Below are 18643 nucleotides of genomic sequence, written 5' to 3' on the forward strand. Positions count from 1 at the left end.
GAACTTTTCCAAAGTTTTCAGGCCCAATTTGAGAAGCACAACAGCCCATGGTCTTTTTCTACTTTGTCAGCTTGGCTGGGTGGTGGCGGGGATCCTTTCCAGATCAGTGTCCTCTGGCCTGCCCCATCCCGGTCACAGGAAAAGAAGCAGAAGGGGGAGTGAGAGAGGGCCCAGGGGCTGGAGGGGGTAGGGAAGGGGAGGTGCTTGTCCATTTATAGACGTGCTCTTTGGGATGCTGAAGGTGCTGAAATAGCTGCAAGGACAAGGGACTTGGCTCAGTGTTAAATATCTGCCGAGCTGCCTGAAGACTCTGAGATGACAATAGGGGAAATGGAGAATGTGGAGGTCTTCACTGTTGAGGGCAAAGGCAGAGGTCTGAAGGCCACGAAGGAGTTCTGTGCTGCCGACATCATCTTCGCGGAGCGGGCTTATTCCGCTGTGGTTTTTGACAGGTATGGAATTGGGTTGTTGCCTTCTTTCCTCCTGGTGATTTGGCCAGTGCCACACTCTCAAATACTTTGCTCTCAAATTTGAGGGAGAGTAGCACTGATATATATACACTACTGTGTGTAAAATAGGTGGTTAGTGGGAAGCTGCTATATAACACAGGGAGCTCAGCCTGGTGATCTATGACGGCCTGGAGGGGTGGGATAGGGGTGGGGTGGGAGGGAGACTCAAGAGGGAGAAAGTATATGTATACATGTAGCTGATTCCCATTGTTGTATGGCAGAAGCTAACACAACATTGTAAAGCAATTATCCTCCAATTAATAAAATGAAAAAATAATCATGGAAAGGGATGCAATTCATGTGGCTGTTGATAATGAAGGGTACATGCACAGCTAACTGTTTGCTGGCATTACTTTTTCTGCAAAGGGTCAGGGTCAATGGGATTTACTCTGGTGCCTAGGAGGGCTGCAAAGGTGATTGAAGGCTTTAGGGCATGCTCTCAGAACACTGGGCTTCCCTGATGGCTCAGACGGTAGAGAACCTGCCTGTAATGCAGGAGACCTGGGTTCAATCCCTGGGTGGGGAGGATCACTTGGAGAAGGAAATGGTTACCCACTCCAGTTTTCTTCCCTGGAGAATCCCATGGACAGAGGAACCTTTCGGGCTACAGTCCATGGGGTTGCAAAGAGTTGGACATTACTGAGTGACTAAGCACAACACAAGCACTCAGAACATAAGTGAACTTGGCCGAGTGGGAGTGCTGTGTGTGGAGACGGTAGAGGGAATGGGAGTGAAAAGGGGGTGTGGTGTCTAGGAGACAGTCTCCTATGGAAGGCTCCATGTTGTTTTGCTTCTGAGGTGTAATAATTATATTAGAGGATTAAGTAATTGCTGAGACTTTAAAAAAGTAACTGCAAACACACAAGTAACACTGGAATCCATTTACCTTTTAAAATTAGAATATCACCAATGAACTGTAATCCTGTTTCACCTTTCCCCCTTTCCCACCCCTGGTCCCAGTTCCCTCTGTCTTTCTTCAGAGGTAATCCTTGTTTTGATTTCAATGTGTTTCCTTCTAGAATGTTCTTGTACTATTATATCTCTCTACCTACATACATATATATATACTTATCAAAATGCATAGCTAGTTTGTTTTTTCTTTTTAACAGAAATGGTAATTTTTTTTTTCCTGGCCACACTGTGTGGCTTGGGGGAATCTCAGTTCCCTGACCTGGGACTGAACCTGGGACATGGCAGTGAAAGCACAGAATCCTAACCACTAGGTCACCAGGGAACTCTCAATAATATCATACTTTCGATGTTATCCTTGAACTTGTTCCTTTCACTAAACAACATGGTTTGATATTTATCCTCATGGAAACTGTTAAGTCTATAGCCACTTCTTTTAAATCCTCAAAGATCTGTGAGGTTTTTTTCCTTTTTTTTTTTTTTGCCCACATGTAAGTCTATCCATTTTGGTCCATATCCTATATGGACCACCAATTTTAACTGCTGTGGGTATTTTACCATATGAATATATGAACTTTTGAAAATCTATTGCCCTGTTGAGAGACATTTGGTGGTTTCCAATTTTTCATAAAAGCAAATGTTTTTGTGATTGAAATCCTTGACCGTGTCCACTTGCATACATGTGTGATTATTCGCTAGGCTAACTGGCTAGGAGAGAAATCACTGTGCGTTGGGGTGTGCTGTTTTCCATTTTAATAGGCCCTCCAAAGCGAATCTATTAAATTTACATTCCCATTTCCCCTACAGTCCTGTCCATACTTGACCATCGCACTTTTGCATGCATGCGTGCTCAGTTGCTTTAGTTGTGTCTGACTCTTTGCGACCCCATGGTCTGTAGCCCGTCAGGCTCCTCTGTCCATGGGATTCTCCAGGCAAGAATACTGGAGAGGGTTGCCATACACTCCTACAGTGGATCTTCCCGAACCATAGTGATAATCTTTATTTTAAAAAAAACCCTCTACTGTGATAACATTATGACAATATTCTCTGAGTCCCCAAATTGGGGTGACCTGACTGACACTGACGTGGTCTTAATTAAGATGGCCTCTGATAACCTAGATTTCTTGGTTGACTCACTGTATGACCATCCTGAGAATAGGCACAGCTTTTCAGAGATAATTTAGGTAGCATTCAAATTCTCATTTCTTCCTGCCCACCAAGACCTTCAGGGAAAAGGCTGTGAATGGTGTATGTGGCTAGCTATAGCTGAGGAATTTAGAGAGGCTGAGATGACAGTAATACTTCTTCAGGGGGAGTGTGTCTTACTTTATTTACTTGTGTGGGTGTGTTGGGGGCAGTTGAGGAATCAATTGGATTCAGAATTAAGACAGAAAAAGCTAGAAACACAGGAACTCTGAACAATGATCTTAGTACTACTACTGAGTCACCATCTTGCCTTTTATAGAACATCCATGGGTGTCTTCAACTCCCTAAAAACCAATATTGCCAATCAGTTTCCCTTTCAAGAGTGTCCGAAGATGAGTGGATTTTGCTTCTGTTACAAGAGTAAAACTCAGGAAGAAAAAAATGTATCTTCACATGAAGCTAACATTGACATTGTTGTCTATTTCCTTCCAGCTTATTTTAAAATGTTGTTGTTGTTTAGTCATTAAGTCATGTCTGACTCTTTGTGACCCCACAGGCTCCTCTGTCCGTGGGATACTAGAGTGTGTTGCCATTCCCTTCTCCAAGGGATCTTCCCAAGCCAAGGATTGAACCTGAGTCTCCTGCATTGGCAGGTGGATTCTTTACTACTGAGCCACCAAGGAAACCCATTTTAAAACATAGGTTTCATTTATTTGTACTATTAGTTGGGATCTTACCTAAACTTCGAGCATGCCCAGTCATGTCTGACTCTTTGGGACCCCATGGACAGTAGCCCACGAGGCTACTGTCTGCAGAATCTTCCAGACAAGATTACTGGAGTGAGGTGCCATTTCTAACTCCTGAAGATCTTCCTGGCCCAAAGGGATTGAACCTCCCCCTCTTGTGTCTCTTGCGCTGGCAGGCAGATTTTTTTTACCACTTCCTGACCTGGAAGATTTTCATTTAATGATTTAGGTATCTTCTGTGTTACTATACTCTCTTTGTAGAGTTTAAGACTGCATACCTTTGTGAAGTAATTAGCCTCCAACTAATAAAAAAAAAAAAAAAAAAAAATAAGACTGCATACTTTCTGACCATTCCTTTATAACTGGACATTCAGATTGTTTACATGTTTTTCTTATTATAAAAAATTCATCATTCATTTTAAGCAATAACTATATAAAAACAACTTTAGTGCATGTTGCAGATAAAATGCTAATAAAATCTTATTGTTATAATAGTAATAAAGATTAGGATGATTAGAGTAAATGATCTTTAAAATGATTTAAAAAATAAAAAGGATTATTTTTAAAAGTGATTTACCCAGTACACCTGAAACTAATAAGACATTTCAAGTCAACTATATTTCAATAAAAAAGAAAGAAATATAGAAATTGAAATGACTGCTTTATAGTTAAAAAATAAGTGATACAATCAAACTCATCACTGCAAAGATGAGGGAACTGCTCGGGTGTACCTGAGACAGCCTGGAGAAGCTTCAGAGGAAAGCTTTGCTCATCCTATCCTCACTCCAATTTTAGGCTCCTGGTGAAATTCAGCCACTGTAAGGGAGAAACCTGACTGGGGAGGTAGGACCAGGTGACCCACAAAAGTCACCTTATGAAAGAAGCATTTTCTAACACTGTGTTACTGCAAACCAGGCTATCTGTATTAACTTCCAAACACAAAAATGAAGATTTTATATTTAGTTGAGGAGTGTATTAAATGAAAATCTCTTCTTGAAAACAATACATGAAATATATATGTATGTATATGTATATATTCTGTGAATCATTACAGGGCTTCCCAGGTGGCACAGTGGTAAAGAATCTGCCTGCCAACGCAGGAGATGCAACAGACGAGGGTTTGATCCCTGCGTCGGGAAGATTACCTGGAGTAGGAAATGGCAACCCATTCCAGTATTCTTGCTTAGAAAATTCCATGGACAGAGGAATCTGGCCAGCTAAAGTCCATGGAATTGTAAAGAATCAGACATGACTGAGTGACTGAGCACACACACGAACATACATGAAGCATTACAATAAATGAGCCCCTGTGAAAACACCATCCTACTTAACTAGAACATTCTATTACATTCATCTTGCCTATCTTTCCCTATCCTGTACCATACTTGCCCCAAAGGTAACTACAGTAGTATCCTGAATTTCATGTTACTTATTCCCCTGTGTTTTCAATGATAGTTTTGTCATATATGTACATATTCCTAAACAATATATAATTTAGTTTTTTTTTTTTTAATTTTTTTTATTAGTTGGAGGTATAATTTAGTTTTTATAGCTTGTTTTTCATCTTTTAAACCAAGGTATACAGTTATAGGTGGTTTTATGCTCTTGCTTCTTTCATTTAAATGTTCTTCTATTATTTATCCATATGGTTTTGTGTAACTAACAAAATGAGTAGGCTCTGTATGTGTATGTACCACAATTTATGTTTCCATCCTCCTGCAAGTAGTTGCTATGGACATTTTTGTTTGTATCTCTTGGTGAACAGATACATGGGGTGTGTGTCCTAGGAGTGGAATTTCTGGTTCATAATGCATGAGATATTTAGCTTTAAAATATAATGCTGCACTGTGTCATGTTGACTTGCAAGTTGAATTGTGTCTTTGCTAGAATAGTCTGGGCTTAGCATTCAGAGCAGCTCTCCAGGCCCTTATTATATAGCCCTTAGTCTGGTTAGAATCTCTTTAATTTGGTTGGTTGGAAAAACAGGTCACCTGCTTAAACATAAGAGGCCAAGAATAAAACAGAGATCATCCATTGAGACTTGGCAAGTGTGCAGCACTTGGGCACCAGGATCCCTGGTAGACATGGCTAATCAGTCAGGCAACACCTTCTTCCTGAACTCCAACTTGGCCTCACTGTTCTTTCTAACAGGGTACTCCAGGCAGCCACTGCGAATCAACCGACACTGATGTTTAGAAGGGAGCCTGCGTGTCATGCTTTTTGGGGATTCTGAGTTTCATGCTGGAAAGGGATGAAGGCAAAGTAGGTGGATAAGGTCAATTTACCAAGGAGTCGTCTTTCATGGATTTGGTCTTTGAAAGTGGGTGTGACCCCAAGCATGGTGGATGAGCTCGAGTTGTTCAAGGTTTCTCTCTTCTCCTTTTGCTCTGCACTTAACTTTACATAGGCTTAGTTGTCCCGCGGCATGTGGGAATCTTCCCTGATCAGGAATTGAACTTGTGTCTTCCTGCAATGGCAGACAGATTCATTTTTAGGAGCTTCCCTGGTGGCTTGGATGGTAAAGAATCTGCCTGCAATGCAGGAGACCCCAGTTTGATCCCTGGGGGAAGATCCCCTGAAGAAGGAAATGGCAACTCACTCCAGTATTCTTGCCTGAAGAAATTCATGGACAGAGGAGCCTGGCAGACTACTGTCAACAGGGTTGCAAAGAGTTGGACACTTTCACTTTGACACAGGAAAAAAATGTTTATAGTAATAAACCAATGTGTTAGTTTCCTTTGTTGTTGTTGTTTAGTCACTTAAGTTGTGTCCGACTCTTGCAACTTCATGGACTGTAGACTGCCAGGTTTTTTTTTTTTTAAAAGTTCTTGACCAACTCCTAAATAATTCTGTTTAAAGAGCTGGAAGTGCCCAAGAGAACCTATCTATCTATCTGAGCAGGTAAAAACAAAGATGAAAATATGAGAAAAAGAAAGATTTTTTTTAAACTTTTTATTTTGTATTAGAGTATAGTCAATTAATAAGCAAAGTTGTGATAGTTTTAGGTGAACAGCGAAGGGACTTAGCCATACACATACATGTATCCATTCTCCCTCAAACGCCCTCCCATCCAGGCTGCATATAACATTGAGCAGAGCTCCCTGTGCTATACAGTAGGTCCTTGTGGGTTATCCATTTTAAATATAGCAGTCTGTACAGGTCCATCCCCAACTCCCTAACTATCCCTTCTCCTCATCCTTTCCCCCGACAACACAAATTCATTCTCTAAGTCTGAGAGTTTGAAAAGAAAGTTATTTTAGAACAAATTACTGTCAGCTGGGCTTTTTTGAAAATTAAACCAGCTATGAGCTTCTTCAGGTCCAGCAGAGAGGGCAGGGTTTTCAGCACATGTAATTCTATGTGGACCCAGGGGAACCACCAGAATTAACCATGGCATATGCACAAATACATGTGTGGCCTTAATCTGGTAACAGCTGGGAGGTAGGTGGTGGGATATAAATGATGCTATAAATGGAAATAATTTAATAAAGGGATTAGAGAAATTCCTGAACAGATAGTTCAGAAAATGAGTGAGTAACTGTGAAAGCATTCAGCTTACAGTCTTCAACATTTGCATTTGATGTTAAGGATAACCACAGAGTAGATTTAGACATATATCTTTAATTTGGCACTTTAATTCATCTGCAGAGGTCAGACGTGTTGATATGTCACATGACCCATAGTGAGCTGTGTTGCTAAACTTTATTAACTAATCCTTAAATGCAGAAGTTTGGGGATAATACCTCTTAAGCATAGATTAGGTCAAATGCCAAGTTGTCCCCCAAACAATGTCACCTTTTCTCATTTGCATCTGAAGATGTGTTGTGAGTCTGGGAAGAGGGGTTTAGTAGAGTGTGGGAAGTGCATCCAGGTCTGAGTGAGGTGTGTGAGCCTTGTCCTGGGAGCTATGGCAGAGAAAATCTTAAAAGTTGCTAAATTAATCAGAGAAACGTTAAAAATCTCTAGGTCTGGTCTAGGGATGTAGCACCACCTAACTTCTGCTAAGGCAAATAACTGTGCAAACGTGAATCCCTTAAGGATTTACATGGGTCATTTAAAAACAAGATTAGGGGGCTTCCCTGGTGGCTCAGTGCTGAAGAATCCACCTGCCAATGCAGGAGATACAGGGTTTGATCCCTGATCCGGGAAGATCCCACATGCTGTGGAGCAACAAAGCCCAAATGCCACAACTACTGAGGTCTAGAGCCCATGTACAACACTACTGAAGCCCACTCGCCTAGAGCCCATGCACTGCAACAAGAGAAGGCACTGCAATGAGAAGGCTACACACTGCAACTAGAGAGTGTCCCCCATCACAACTAGAGAAAAGCCCGAGCAGCAACAAAGACCCAGCAAAGCCAAAAACAAACAAATAAATAATTTAAAAAATGACATTAGGTAGATGCTGTAGCAAAGAGAAACTGAGTGTCCCAACTCTGGCCATGTTTCTCCTCTCTGCAGAAGCCTCCACTAGATCATTCTCTACCCTCCCCTCCCCATCCCCGCCCGCCCCCACCCCCACCCCCCACCTGCAGAATAAGGTCTTACCACTGAAAGATGCATTCTAGGTCCCCCACAGTCCAGTCATTTTTCCAACATTATTTCCCAGTAATGTGATCTTGTCGAACAGTTCCTCCTGTCTCCTAGACACACCTGCCCTAAACTGCTTCCCCCATGGAAGCCCTTGACTCATGCTAGTGCCTCTCCGTGGCAGAAGCACTTGACCTTCTATGTTCTATGTATAACTCAGCTCATCTTCAGATGGTCAGAACTATGCCTCCCTGGTGATGGCCTTCCCAGATTCCACCTTCCTTGACTTTGAATCCTGCAGCAGGATTCCTGGGGGGCATACCTCACCTTCCTTATATGTGTTTATGCCCCAGCCCAAACTGGGGACTGCTTCAAGGCAAAGTCTGTATCTTCTTTGTCTGTCAGCTAGCTCAAGGCAAGGCACATAATAGATGCTCAATAAATGCTTTTTAATAAACTTAGAACTTTTAATTTACTTTTAAAAATGGAACTATAGTAAAAAATAGAAATGAAACAAAAAATGCAAAAATTGAAGTATTTTTAATTTACAATATCATGTTAGTTTCAAGAGTACAACACACTGATTCAGTATTTTTATAGATTATACCCCATCTAAAGTTATTACAAAACACTTGCTATATTTCCCTGTGTTGTATCCTTATAGCTTATTTCCTTACAGCTTATTTATTTTATACACAGTAATTTGTATTTCTTTTTTTAAAAAATATGTTTTTACAGAAGGAAGTGGTAGGATCATGGAATCATTATCAACGATGAGACTTCTTTTTTTTTAAACAATACCTTCTTTTTAAAAATTTTCTTTATTTTTTTATCTTTTGGCTGCATGTAGGATCTTAGTTCCCCAACCAGGGATTGAAACTGCATCCCCCAGCATTGGAAGCGCAGAGTCTTAACCACTTGACTGCGAGGGAAATCCCAGTAGTTTGTGTCTCTTAATCCCGTACCTCTATCACGACCCTTCCACCTTTCCTCTCCCCACTAGTAACCACTAGTTTGTTCTCTATATATGTGAGTCTGTTTCTGTTTTTGTTATACTCATCTGTTGATTTTATTTTTTAGATTCCACATATACGTGATAACAAACATTACTTATCTTTCTCTTTCTGACTTATTTCACTAAGCATAATGCCCTCCAGGTCCATCCACATTGTTGTAAATGATGCCCAATAAAAACTTGTGAAAGAAGAAAGATGGGAAGGAACAAGGAAGAAAGAAGGAGTTCAAAATATTGTAAAGTTCTCTGGGTACTTGCGGGATGCGATGTTCTTTTTTAAAATTAATTATTTTAATTGGAGGATAATTATTTTACAATATTGTGATGGTTTTTGCCATACATCAACATGAATTGGCCATAGGTATATATGTGTCTACCCCTCCAACCTGAAACCCCCTCCCAGATGTGATGTTCTTTAAGACAGATGCCCTCCCCCGCAATTTTTGAGGGGAGACCTCCTCTCAGGCTACAAGTTTTTAGGTAGCCCAGGAAGCCAGAACAGTTAGTCCAGTCCTCTCTGGCTGTGTTTTTAGAGGGCTCATGTACCTTGCAGGCGCCTTCTATTTGCATTTATCTGTCCAGGAACCGGTTATTTCCATACAAGGAGCTGAGCAGCAGCTGCCTTTCCATCCCTCTTGACTCTGACAGATGATACAACCCAGGGCTGCGGAGGAAAGAGCGAGCAGGGACCCGATGGCTGGGGCAGGGCACACTCAGGGCTGTATACAGAGCAGGTAGGTTTGGGAGCTTCCTCTGCCTTCTGTGCTGGGAACAGTGTCAGGCACCAGGGACCCCTATGAGAATAATATCCCTGGGAAGACAGTGATGACCTATACACTAAAGGGTTGTTGTGAAGGTTTAACGAAAGAGAATTGCTTAAAAATATCTCTGAAAATTGCAAAGCACTGTGTAAATGGGACTCTTGTGGGGACTGAAAAAATGAGACTAAGGAGGGGAAATGTGGCTTGGTGAAGGTCATCAGCTAAGCTGGCTGGCAGAAGCAGTCTTTCTTCTGGAATCTAAGACATGGTTTTAAGTGGGAGAGGGATAAGCTGGGAATGTGGGATTAACAGGTACACACTACTATATATAAAATAGATAAACAACAAGGACCTACTATACAGCACAGGGGACTATATTCAATATATTGTAATAACCTATAATGGAAAAGAATCTGATAAAGGATATATATATGTATAACTGAATTACATTACTGTATATCTGAAACGTTGTAAATCAACTATACTTCAATAAAATAGTCAGAAAGTGGTCTTAGAACTTTATTTATTTAATTAAAGTACAGTTGATCTGTGGTATTATATGTCACAAGTGTACAATGTAGTGATTCACAAATTTTAAAGATTATACTCCATTTATAGCTATGACAAAATATCAGCTATATTCCCTGTGTTGTACAGTATATCCTTGTAGCTTTTTTTCCCCCCAAATTTAAAAATTATAGAATGGAATTTAAAACAGATTGGGGGCCTGGAGACAATGATTTGGTGGTTAACATTTGGGACCCACCATGAGCTCACTAGGAGATTGATCATGTTTTCTTCTCATGAATTGTAATTAAACATTTATTATAACAAAGTGATTGTAAAGATTCTGATGAGACAAAATGAAGGCAAGATATTGTGAACTGGTGGTTGAATTGAGTCAAGGCCTGATAAAGGATTATATACATTGTTGCAAAGGTCTCTCCATCACCCAGTATGGGGTGAGGTCTATACTGTAGTATCTTGGGGCTCTGTCCCTAGCCTTCTCCTGGTGCAAGTAGTAGTAGTGGCATAGTAATTAATGGGCTGCAATTCTGTGCAATTGCAAGTAATTCCACGCTTCCTCTCTCATTGGGAAAACTTCAGGGAAAACAAGGGAGTGAGGAAGACATTACAATGGGAATAACTTAACCTGTAAGTAAGCACTAACCTTTCAAACCCTTGAGCACTTTATCATTAATTACTGGCATTGTACCTCACAGCAGATGGGGCAGAGCAGTTTGTGGAGTTGGCCACCCATCGCTTCCAATTTCTCTCTGAGCCAAGAGAACACACCACATAACACTGGTGACATCAGTAACTCTGTCCTTCTTACTCGTGCCAAACACACAGAACTATGACATAAATGTGTAGATGTCATTTTGGGTAAAACAGGTCATGTCCCATTATACTGTAGATAATTATGACTTTTTTATTCTTTGGGGCAACGGAGATTCTATTTCAACGAGAAGGACATGTGACACAGAATGCTCTCTCCCATGCCATGGTGCTAATGACCTGTGACTTTCAGCAAGAGGACTATGAGGAATTTCCACCCACTCCCTTGGCTTAGAAGACTTCCCCAGTTCCTAAAGGGGAACTCCTATGTTGTGATCCAGGAACACCCTGTGTCCCTCCTGTTATAGCGCTGCTCATGTTGCCTGGTGACCCCAGGTTCAATTGTTCCTCCAGCAACTTATGATATTCCCAGTGCCTAACGCATACAGGTCGTAAATCTATACTTACTGAATTAAACTGAAGGGTTTATATGCAGAGTTCAACAGTGTCCCCTTCATTAGTTTCACTGAAAAATATCTGCCAAAAGAATAGTTCCAGGGCTTCCTTGGTGGCTCAGTGGTGAAGAATCCACCTGCCAATGCAGGAGACATGGGTTCAATCCCTGATCTGGGAAGATCCCTCATGCTGTGGAGCAACAAATCCCAAGCACCACAGCTACTGAGTCTGTGCTCTAGAGTCCGAGACCCACGACTACTGGAGCCCTAGAGCCTGTGCTCTGCAACAAGAGAAGCCACCGCAATGAGAAGCCCTGGGACTGCAACTAAGGAGTAGCCCCTGCTTGCTGCCACTAGAGAAAACCCTCGCATCAAGGAAGACCCAGAAGAGCCAAAACTAAATAAATAAAATTATGAAAAAGAATGGTTACAGCTGGAAGGGACCTTTGGAAACCCAAGCCCCTCATTTTGAAAGGTGGGACTCTGAAGCTGAGAAAGACAAGGACAGCCCACTGAGCCCATACCCAAACGTGTCTCCCAACAGCCAGTGTGGTGCCCCGTGGTCACAGTTTTCTCCCTCTATTTCCAGCCTTGTGAATGTTGTGTGCCACACCTGCTTCAAGAGGCAGGAGAAGCTCCACCGATGCGGGCAGTGCAAGTTTGCCCACTACTGTGACCGCACCTGCCAGAAGGATGCTTGGCTGAACCACAAGAACGAATGTTCGGCCATCAAGAGATATGGCAAGGTGCCCAACGAGAACATCAGGTCAGAGCTGGGCCCTGGGGTGGGGCTTTGGATTCCCAAACGTCAGGTGAGGAGTGGGGTGGCAGCGGGGGCACCACGCCTTGGTCCAAGCAAGCTGGGCTAAGAGCAAATCAGGAGAGAGCCCCAAGGAGACTATGATTGCTTCTTCTGTGCCCTCTCTTGGTCTGGGCTGTGCTTAGTCACTCAATTGTGTCTGGCTCTTTGCGACTCCGTGGGCTATAGCCTGCTAGGCTTCTCTGTCCACAGGGATTCTCCAGGTGAGAATACTGGTGTGGGTTGCCATGCCCTCCTCCAGGGGCTCTTCCCAACCCAGGGATCGAACCCAAGTCTCCCACATTGCGAGTGGATTCTTTACTGTCTGAACCATCAGGGAAGTCCCGCCACACTTGGTCTGGGAAACCCATTTATGAGGGAATCTCCACTGGGTGGAGCTGGCTGCAGACTTGTTCTGTGTGGCTCCTCAATGTTAAATTTTAAAAAATTGATCCGAATATCATATAATATGGCTTATATGGGGAATCTAAAAACAAAAAAAGTCCAAATGAACATATTTACCAAAGAGAAATTGAGTCACAGATGTAGAAAACAAACTTATGGTTAGCAACTGAAACTAACACAACGCTGTAAATCAAGTATACTCTAATAAAAATTAATTAAAAACCGACCTGCCATGTCAAAAAATTAGGAAGTTGCACATTAAAAAATTAAGATTTCTGGCTTCTCTTAAAAAAATGTGAAGATGTGGCAAAATGAGAGTGCAATAGCAACTAACCTCTTTAAAAAAAAAATAGAACTTCTCAAATTATCACAGCTCCACTCATCCCCATGGTTGTACACTAGCCCTCTGGACTCATTACACCTGAAAGGCATTTGCATTTGCAAAAATCTCTGCGCCAATACCTTAATTCCAGAGCTACCAAGTCCAGAAGGCTCCGCCAGGGTAGGACCTGATGGTAGATTGCAGGTAGGTGCTTAGGCAGCCGGCAATGGAGAGTGGAGGAGATGGGGATGGTGATGCTGGAGCATTTGAACTGAGCATTTTAACTGTGAAGATTCCAGACTGGAATCATCATATCCTGATAACTTATGGGAAACTGCAAAATGAAATTGCTTAGTCAGCCTCCCCACCCCCTGTCCCCCTTAGTTCCATCTGTTGAAATCTTACTTCTTCTTTTCCCCCATTCCTTCTTTTTGTAATTTCATGTGAAATTTTACTTATTCATAAATTTCCCCCTTATTGAGGTGTAATTAAGTCATAAGATATTGATATTTAAAATGTATTGTACATTGTGTTGATTTGTTATACATGTATATTGTGAAAGATCTATTTATCAGTGGTCACCCAAGACAAGCTTTCTAAGTGAGTGCCCTGCAGGTTCAGAATGCCACCACCAATCTGGAGTGGTGGGCCTCTTTCTTTGGTCTCCTCCTGCCTTCTGTAAAGGGAGGGCAGCACTCTGGAGGTTAGCATGGCAGGGAATGTGTATTACCCTCACATTGGAGAGGTTCAGAGAGGGCAAGCAACTTGCCCAGAGTCACACAGTAAGAAGTGGAGTCATCAGACTTCTTCTCCAGTGCTCATCTCAGTTAGCTGCAGGGTCAGGAGAGACACAGGTGACTGGACCTCACTGTGTCCCCTGACCCCTCTCATGGTTTCCCAAACCCACACAATATGGCTTGTGCTTCCGTTTTCACCTTTATTCACTTTCCGCTCCTTGCTTCCTGGCTCCAGCACCTTGCTGTTTCTCCCCGCCCACCCCCCGCCCCCACCCGGCTTGTTTTTACTGGACCCTGCAGCATGTGGGATCTTAGCTCCCCAATCAGGGACTGAACCCATGTCCCCTGTTGTGGAAGTTCAGTCTTAACCACTGGACCACTAGGGAAGTCCCCACTTTGCTGCTACTAATCATGCCAAGCTCTCTCTCTCTCTAGGGCCATTGTACTCGCTGCTCTTTCCCCATCTGCACAGGGCTGGCTCCTGTTCACTCCACTGGCAGCCCCGTGTGCCTCCTCCAGCCTCCCCTGAGCACCTTGGCTTCCCCTCCCCCCTCAGGTCACCGTTTGATTTTGGGCACAGCACTTAACACTAGTTTAGATTATCTTTTCAACTTAGGTCTCCCAGACTCTAAAAGGGCTTCCCTAGTAGTTCAGTCAGTAAAGAATCCACCTGCAATGCAGGAGACGTGAGTTTGATCCCTGGGTGGGGAAGATCCCCTGGAGAAGGAAATGGCAACCCACGCCAGTATTCTTGCCTGGGAAATCCCATAGACAAGAGGAGTCTGGCGGGCTACAGTCCATGGGATCGCAAGAGTCAGACAGGACTTCGTGACTAAACTACCAACCACCATTCTAAGACGCTTCATGACACAAGACATTCCATCCATCTAATTCAGAACGGTTATCTTGAGCCCGACACCACGCTGGGCAGCAGGAGGCACTCCGCAAGTGGTTGTAGAAAGAACATCCCAGCAAGGCCTCACTCACTCCGCCCTTCCGCACAGGCTGGCGGCACGCATCATGTGGCGGGTGGAGAGAGAGGGCAGCGGGCTCACCGAGGGCTGCCTGGTCTCCGTGGACGACCTGCAGAACCACGTGGAGCACTTCGGGGAGGAGGAGCAGAAGGAGCTGCGGCTGGACGTGGACACATTCCTGCAGTACTGGCCGCCGCAGAGCCAGCAGTTCAGCATGCAATACATCTCCCACATCTTCGGCGTGGTGCGTAAGAGTTCGCCCAACGTGGGGGTGGGGTGGGGTAGAGGTGGGCTGCCAGGTCAGAGAGGAGGGGGAGGGACTTCCCTCGTGGTCCAGAGGTCAACACTTCCCCTTCCGACGCAGGGGGTGCAGGTTCAATCCCTAGTTGTGGAGCTAAGATCACACATGACAAAAACAAAACAAAACAAAACAGAGGCAGTGTTGTAGCAAATTCAATAAACACTTTAAAAATGATCTGCATCAAAAGAGAAAGGGTGGACTGGGGAGGCCAAGAAAAGCTCTGGAGCACGAAGGAGGCCTTAGATGAGGAGCTCTCACTCAGTTTTCTTTCTGGCCTTGCTTTACTCTGAGGTCATTCCTGTGGGGTCTGAAATCAACATCCCACACGAAAGCTACTCTTTATCTCCCACCGCATATTTGGATGATGATTGACTTTCTTGTTCATCTGCACTTCCTATACGTTCTCTACTCCACACTGAAAATGAAGACCCAGGGGGACTTCCCTGGTGGTCCAGAGCTTAAGACTTTGTCTTTCAATGCAGGGGGCATGGGTTCCATCCGTGATCAGGGAGCTAAGACCCCCACATGTCTCATGGTCAAAAAACCAGAGCAACAGAAGCAATATTGTAATAAATTCAATAAAGACTAAACATGGTCCACCACCGCCCCCCCCGCCAAAATCTTGAAAGAAAAGAAAATGAAGATCCAATCACTATTTCTTCTTGCCGATGAGGCACTTTGGAAATAAGTTTCTTCCTTTTTCCAGATTTAATGGGCTGATCATGGGAACCCAGGGAGAGAAGAGGAGGGGCTTTCTGGAGGGCGCTGTCTTGGCCGCAAATCCAGGCCTCCTGAAGTAATGAGGGAGGAGGGCATGGGAGCCCAGTGGGTCAGCAGACTCAGGCTGTGGGCTCTGGGGGCTTGTCTCCCATCTGGCAGGCTGAGTGCCTCCTGGGCTGCTGGTGAGTGGGCTGAGGAGGGAGTTCTTGTAATAAAATAGTATGATCATACTCAGCACCTCTGAGTCCTCCCCATGTACCAGTGCTTCTGTAATAGAGTTTTCCAGAGAAATAGAACCACAAGGGTGCGCGCGCGCGCCTGTGTGTGTGTGTGTGTGTGTGTGTGTGTGTGTGTGTGTGTAGAAAGAGAGAGAGCGAGTGAGAAAGAGATTTAATGAACTGTCTCTTGTGATTGTAGGGGCTGCTGGTAGGCCAGCAGGCTGAAGACCCAAAAAGAAGAACTGTGTTTCAAGTACAAAGGCAGTTTGCTGAAAGAATTCCTTCTTACTTGGGGAATCAGTCTGGCTTTATGAAGGTCTTCGACTGATTATATGAGGCCCACTTCCATTGTGCAGGCTAACCTGCTTTACTCTAAGTCTCCCAATTTAAATGTTCACCTCATCCAAAGAACACCTTTTAGAAACATACAGAATCATGTTTAACCAAATATGTGGTCACCACAGCCCAGCCAAATTGGCATAAAATTAACCATCCCAGTGTCCCAGATATTATTTTATTATTGTACGCAATCTCTGCAACGCAAGAGGAAGTTCGTGGCTTTTTCTGGCACTGCTGTGTAGCTTGTGAGATCCTATATCCCCAACCAGGGACTGAACCCCTGCCCATGGCAGTGAAAGCAATGAGTCTTAATCACTGGGCCATGAGAGAATTCCCATGTTGGACTTTTGTAGAATACAGCTACCCCAGACTTTCAAGGTAATGGTGCAAATTGAGACTCTCACATGGTAGTAATCTTGTGGGTCATTTGGAATCACATAGAGATCAGGAGACTAACTGTTTTGTTTCCAAACTCTCTAAGCATTTCCAGAATGAAAACAGGTCTTCTATTTTTAAAAAACTTTTAACAGCTGGTTAGTGTTCTGCACCAAGTCTGTGTCTGGTCTGTTAGCTGACTCTCATCTTTTCTTCTGGGCAGATTAACTGCAATGGTTTCACACTCAGTGACCAGCGAGGCCTGCAGGCTGTGGGCGTGGGCGTCTTCCCTAACCTGGCCCTGGTGAACCATGACTGTTGGCCCAACTGCACTGTCATATTTAACAATGGCAAGTGAGTATGTCTTGAACTTGGGTTGGTGTGCTGGGGATGGGAAACAGTAGGGTATCATCTCTACACTTGACTTAAACCAAAAGTAAACTGTTGGACCTGAACCAGCATGGATTTCATCTGGATAAAAAATTGAAATTTTATTCCAGAATAAGTGTAGAGAGGACAAATGTAATGAGGAAGGTAGCAAAGTGATTTCTGAGTCTTTGTATATTTCTTGAGGTTGCTGAGATATGTTAAATAAACCTTTAACTACTATGTAATTTTGAACTTGAAGCCTGAGATTTTCTTTCTAGGGGTCATTGCAGAGCATCATCAGCAGAGAAGGCACTTGTCAGGAGCATGTGTTAGTCAAGTTACCAGGAGAAATCAGAAGGCACACTCAAGGGTTACCCTAAGAGAATTTAATAAAAGGGCAATTGATAGAAGTGTAGGTAGAGCTGAAGAAACTGACAGAAGAATGGTGAGGTGTCTAGGGTCTGGGCAGCAACATGAAATCAATACCTCCTCTAGACCTGGAGGGGTGATGGAGGAAGTGCTGTTCCTGTGGCTGATGAGAGCTGTAGCCATGGGAGGGGGCCCTTTGTCCCCCAGCCCAACAGCTCAGCTGTGCCTGTAGGGAAACCAGGCACAGCTGGAACTGTGGTCAGGCAGAGAGGGAGCCAAGAGACTAAACACCCCAATTTCTCTCTCCTCCCACCTTCTTATCTCCTCCCATTGGCTAAACCAGAAGCCAGAGGACCGAGGAATCTGGTGATGAAAACTTCAGAGGTCAGCCTCTCCCCCTGGAAGGCACAGATCAGGGGACTGAAGGGCAGAGAACAGAATTTGGAGTGGGGTGCAAATGAAGTGTCAGAAAACATGATGAACCCAGGTTGTCCATGGTTCAGACTGGGGGAGCTTTGGGGATATGAAGAAAAGTGTTAGTCACTCAGTTGGTGTCTGACTCTTTGCGACTTCATGGGCTATAGCTCACCAGGCTCCTCTATCCACAGGCTTCTTCAGGCAAGAATATTGGAGTGGGTAGCCATTCCCTTCTCCAGGGAGTCTTCCTGACCCAGGGATTGAACCTGGGTCTCCTGCATTGTAGGCAGATTCTTTACTGTCTGAGCTACTGGGGATGAAAGGCTTAAGAAATATTTCTTTTACTCTTAGAGACGAGCTCTTATGATGATGCAAGTTGACTATAAGCCATCAACAATAACAGGTTTCCCCCCAAAGATAATAGTTTCTGGTTCTTAGCCAAGAAACAAGTGCATGCTCCAGTGGAGCCTGGACTCTTGATTTCCCTTTTCCTTCCTAATTCTGGAACAAGGGCATGCCTGACTTTTGAGTCTAGGCTTCTGAGCACTTGAGAAGGTCCCTCAAGACAGGAAAGTTTATTTTGGACCCAGATGACAATCTTTTCCTGGTATATTTGTGTTTCCCTTCCAAAACATCTTGGCGTTCCTGGTCTGGACCTCATGGAATCCTCCCCAGAGGGACTGGTGTCTGGAGTTACCCTGGTAGGCAGAGAGGATCAAATTCACAAGTGGGGCTGGTCTTTCTGGGTACCACTCCCATAAGTGGTGATGACCCAGTGCCTTTCTTGTCACTACCACAGAAACCTGGGGGCCCTTTCTTCAGATCATCACCAGTGTCTGCTCTGGCTTTGATGCATCCACTAATTTTGAACAGGCACATGGTACCTGAGCTTCTTGGCTGTTGTGTGAAAGAAGGTGACTTTGCAGTAACAGTCTAGGTGCCTGCCATA

General features: G+C 43.8%; 1 protein-coding gene across 2 annotated transcripts in view; it reads left to right on the forward strand.

The window, feature by feature from the left end:
- Positions 1-227: 227 nt before the first annotated feature.
- The window catches only part of SMYD1 (SET and MYND domain containing 1), a 43643-nt gene continuing 25227 nt past the window's right edge, over positions 228-18643 (forward strand). For both annotated transcript variants that reach the window (XM_043468764.1, XM_043468765.1), the window contains exons 1-4: positions 228-452; positions 11939-12115; positions 14617-14830; positions 16763-16893. In XM_043468764.1, the coding sequence (XP_043324699.1) occupies positions 316-452; positions 11939-12115; positions 14617-14830; positions 16763-16893 (659 nt within the window). In that variant the 5' untranslated portion in view covers positions 228-315. The remainder of the gene's footprint in view (positions 453-11938; positions 12116-14616; positions 14831-16762; positions 16894-18643) is intronic.

The sequence above is a fragment of the Cervus canadensis genome, chromosome 5 (genome assembly GCF_019320065.1).
Source record: "Cervus canadensis isolate Bull #8, Minnesota chromosome 5, ASM1932006v1, whole genome shotgun sequence".
NCBI lineage: Eukaryota > Metazoa > Chordata > Mammalia > Artiodactyla > Cervidae > Cervus > Cervus canadensis.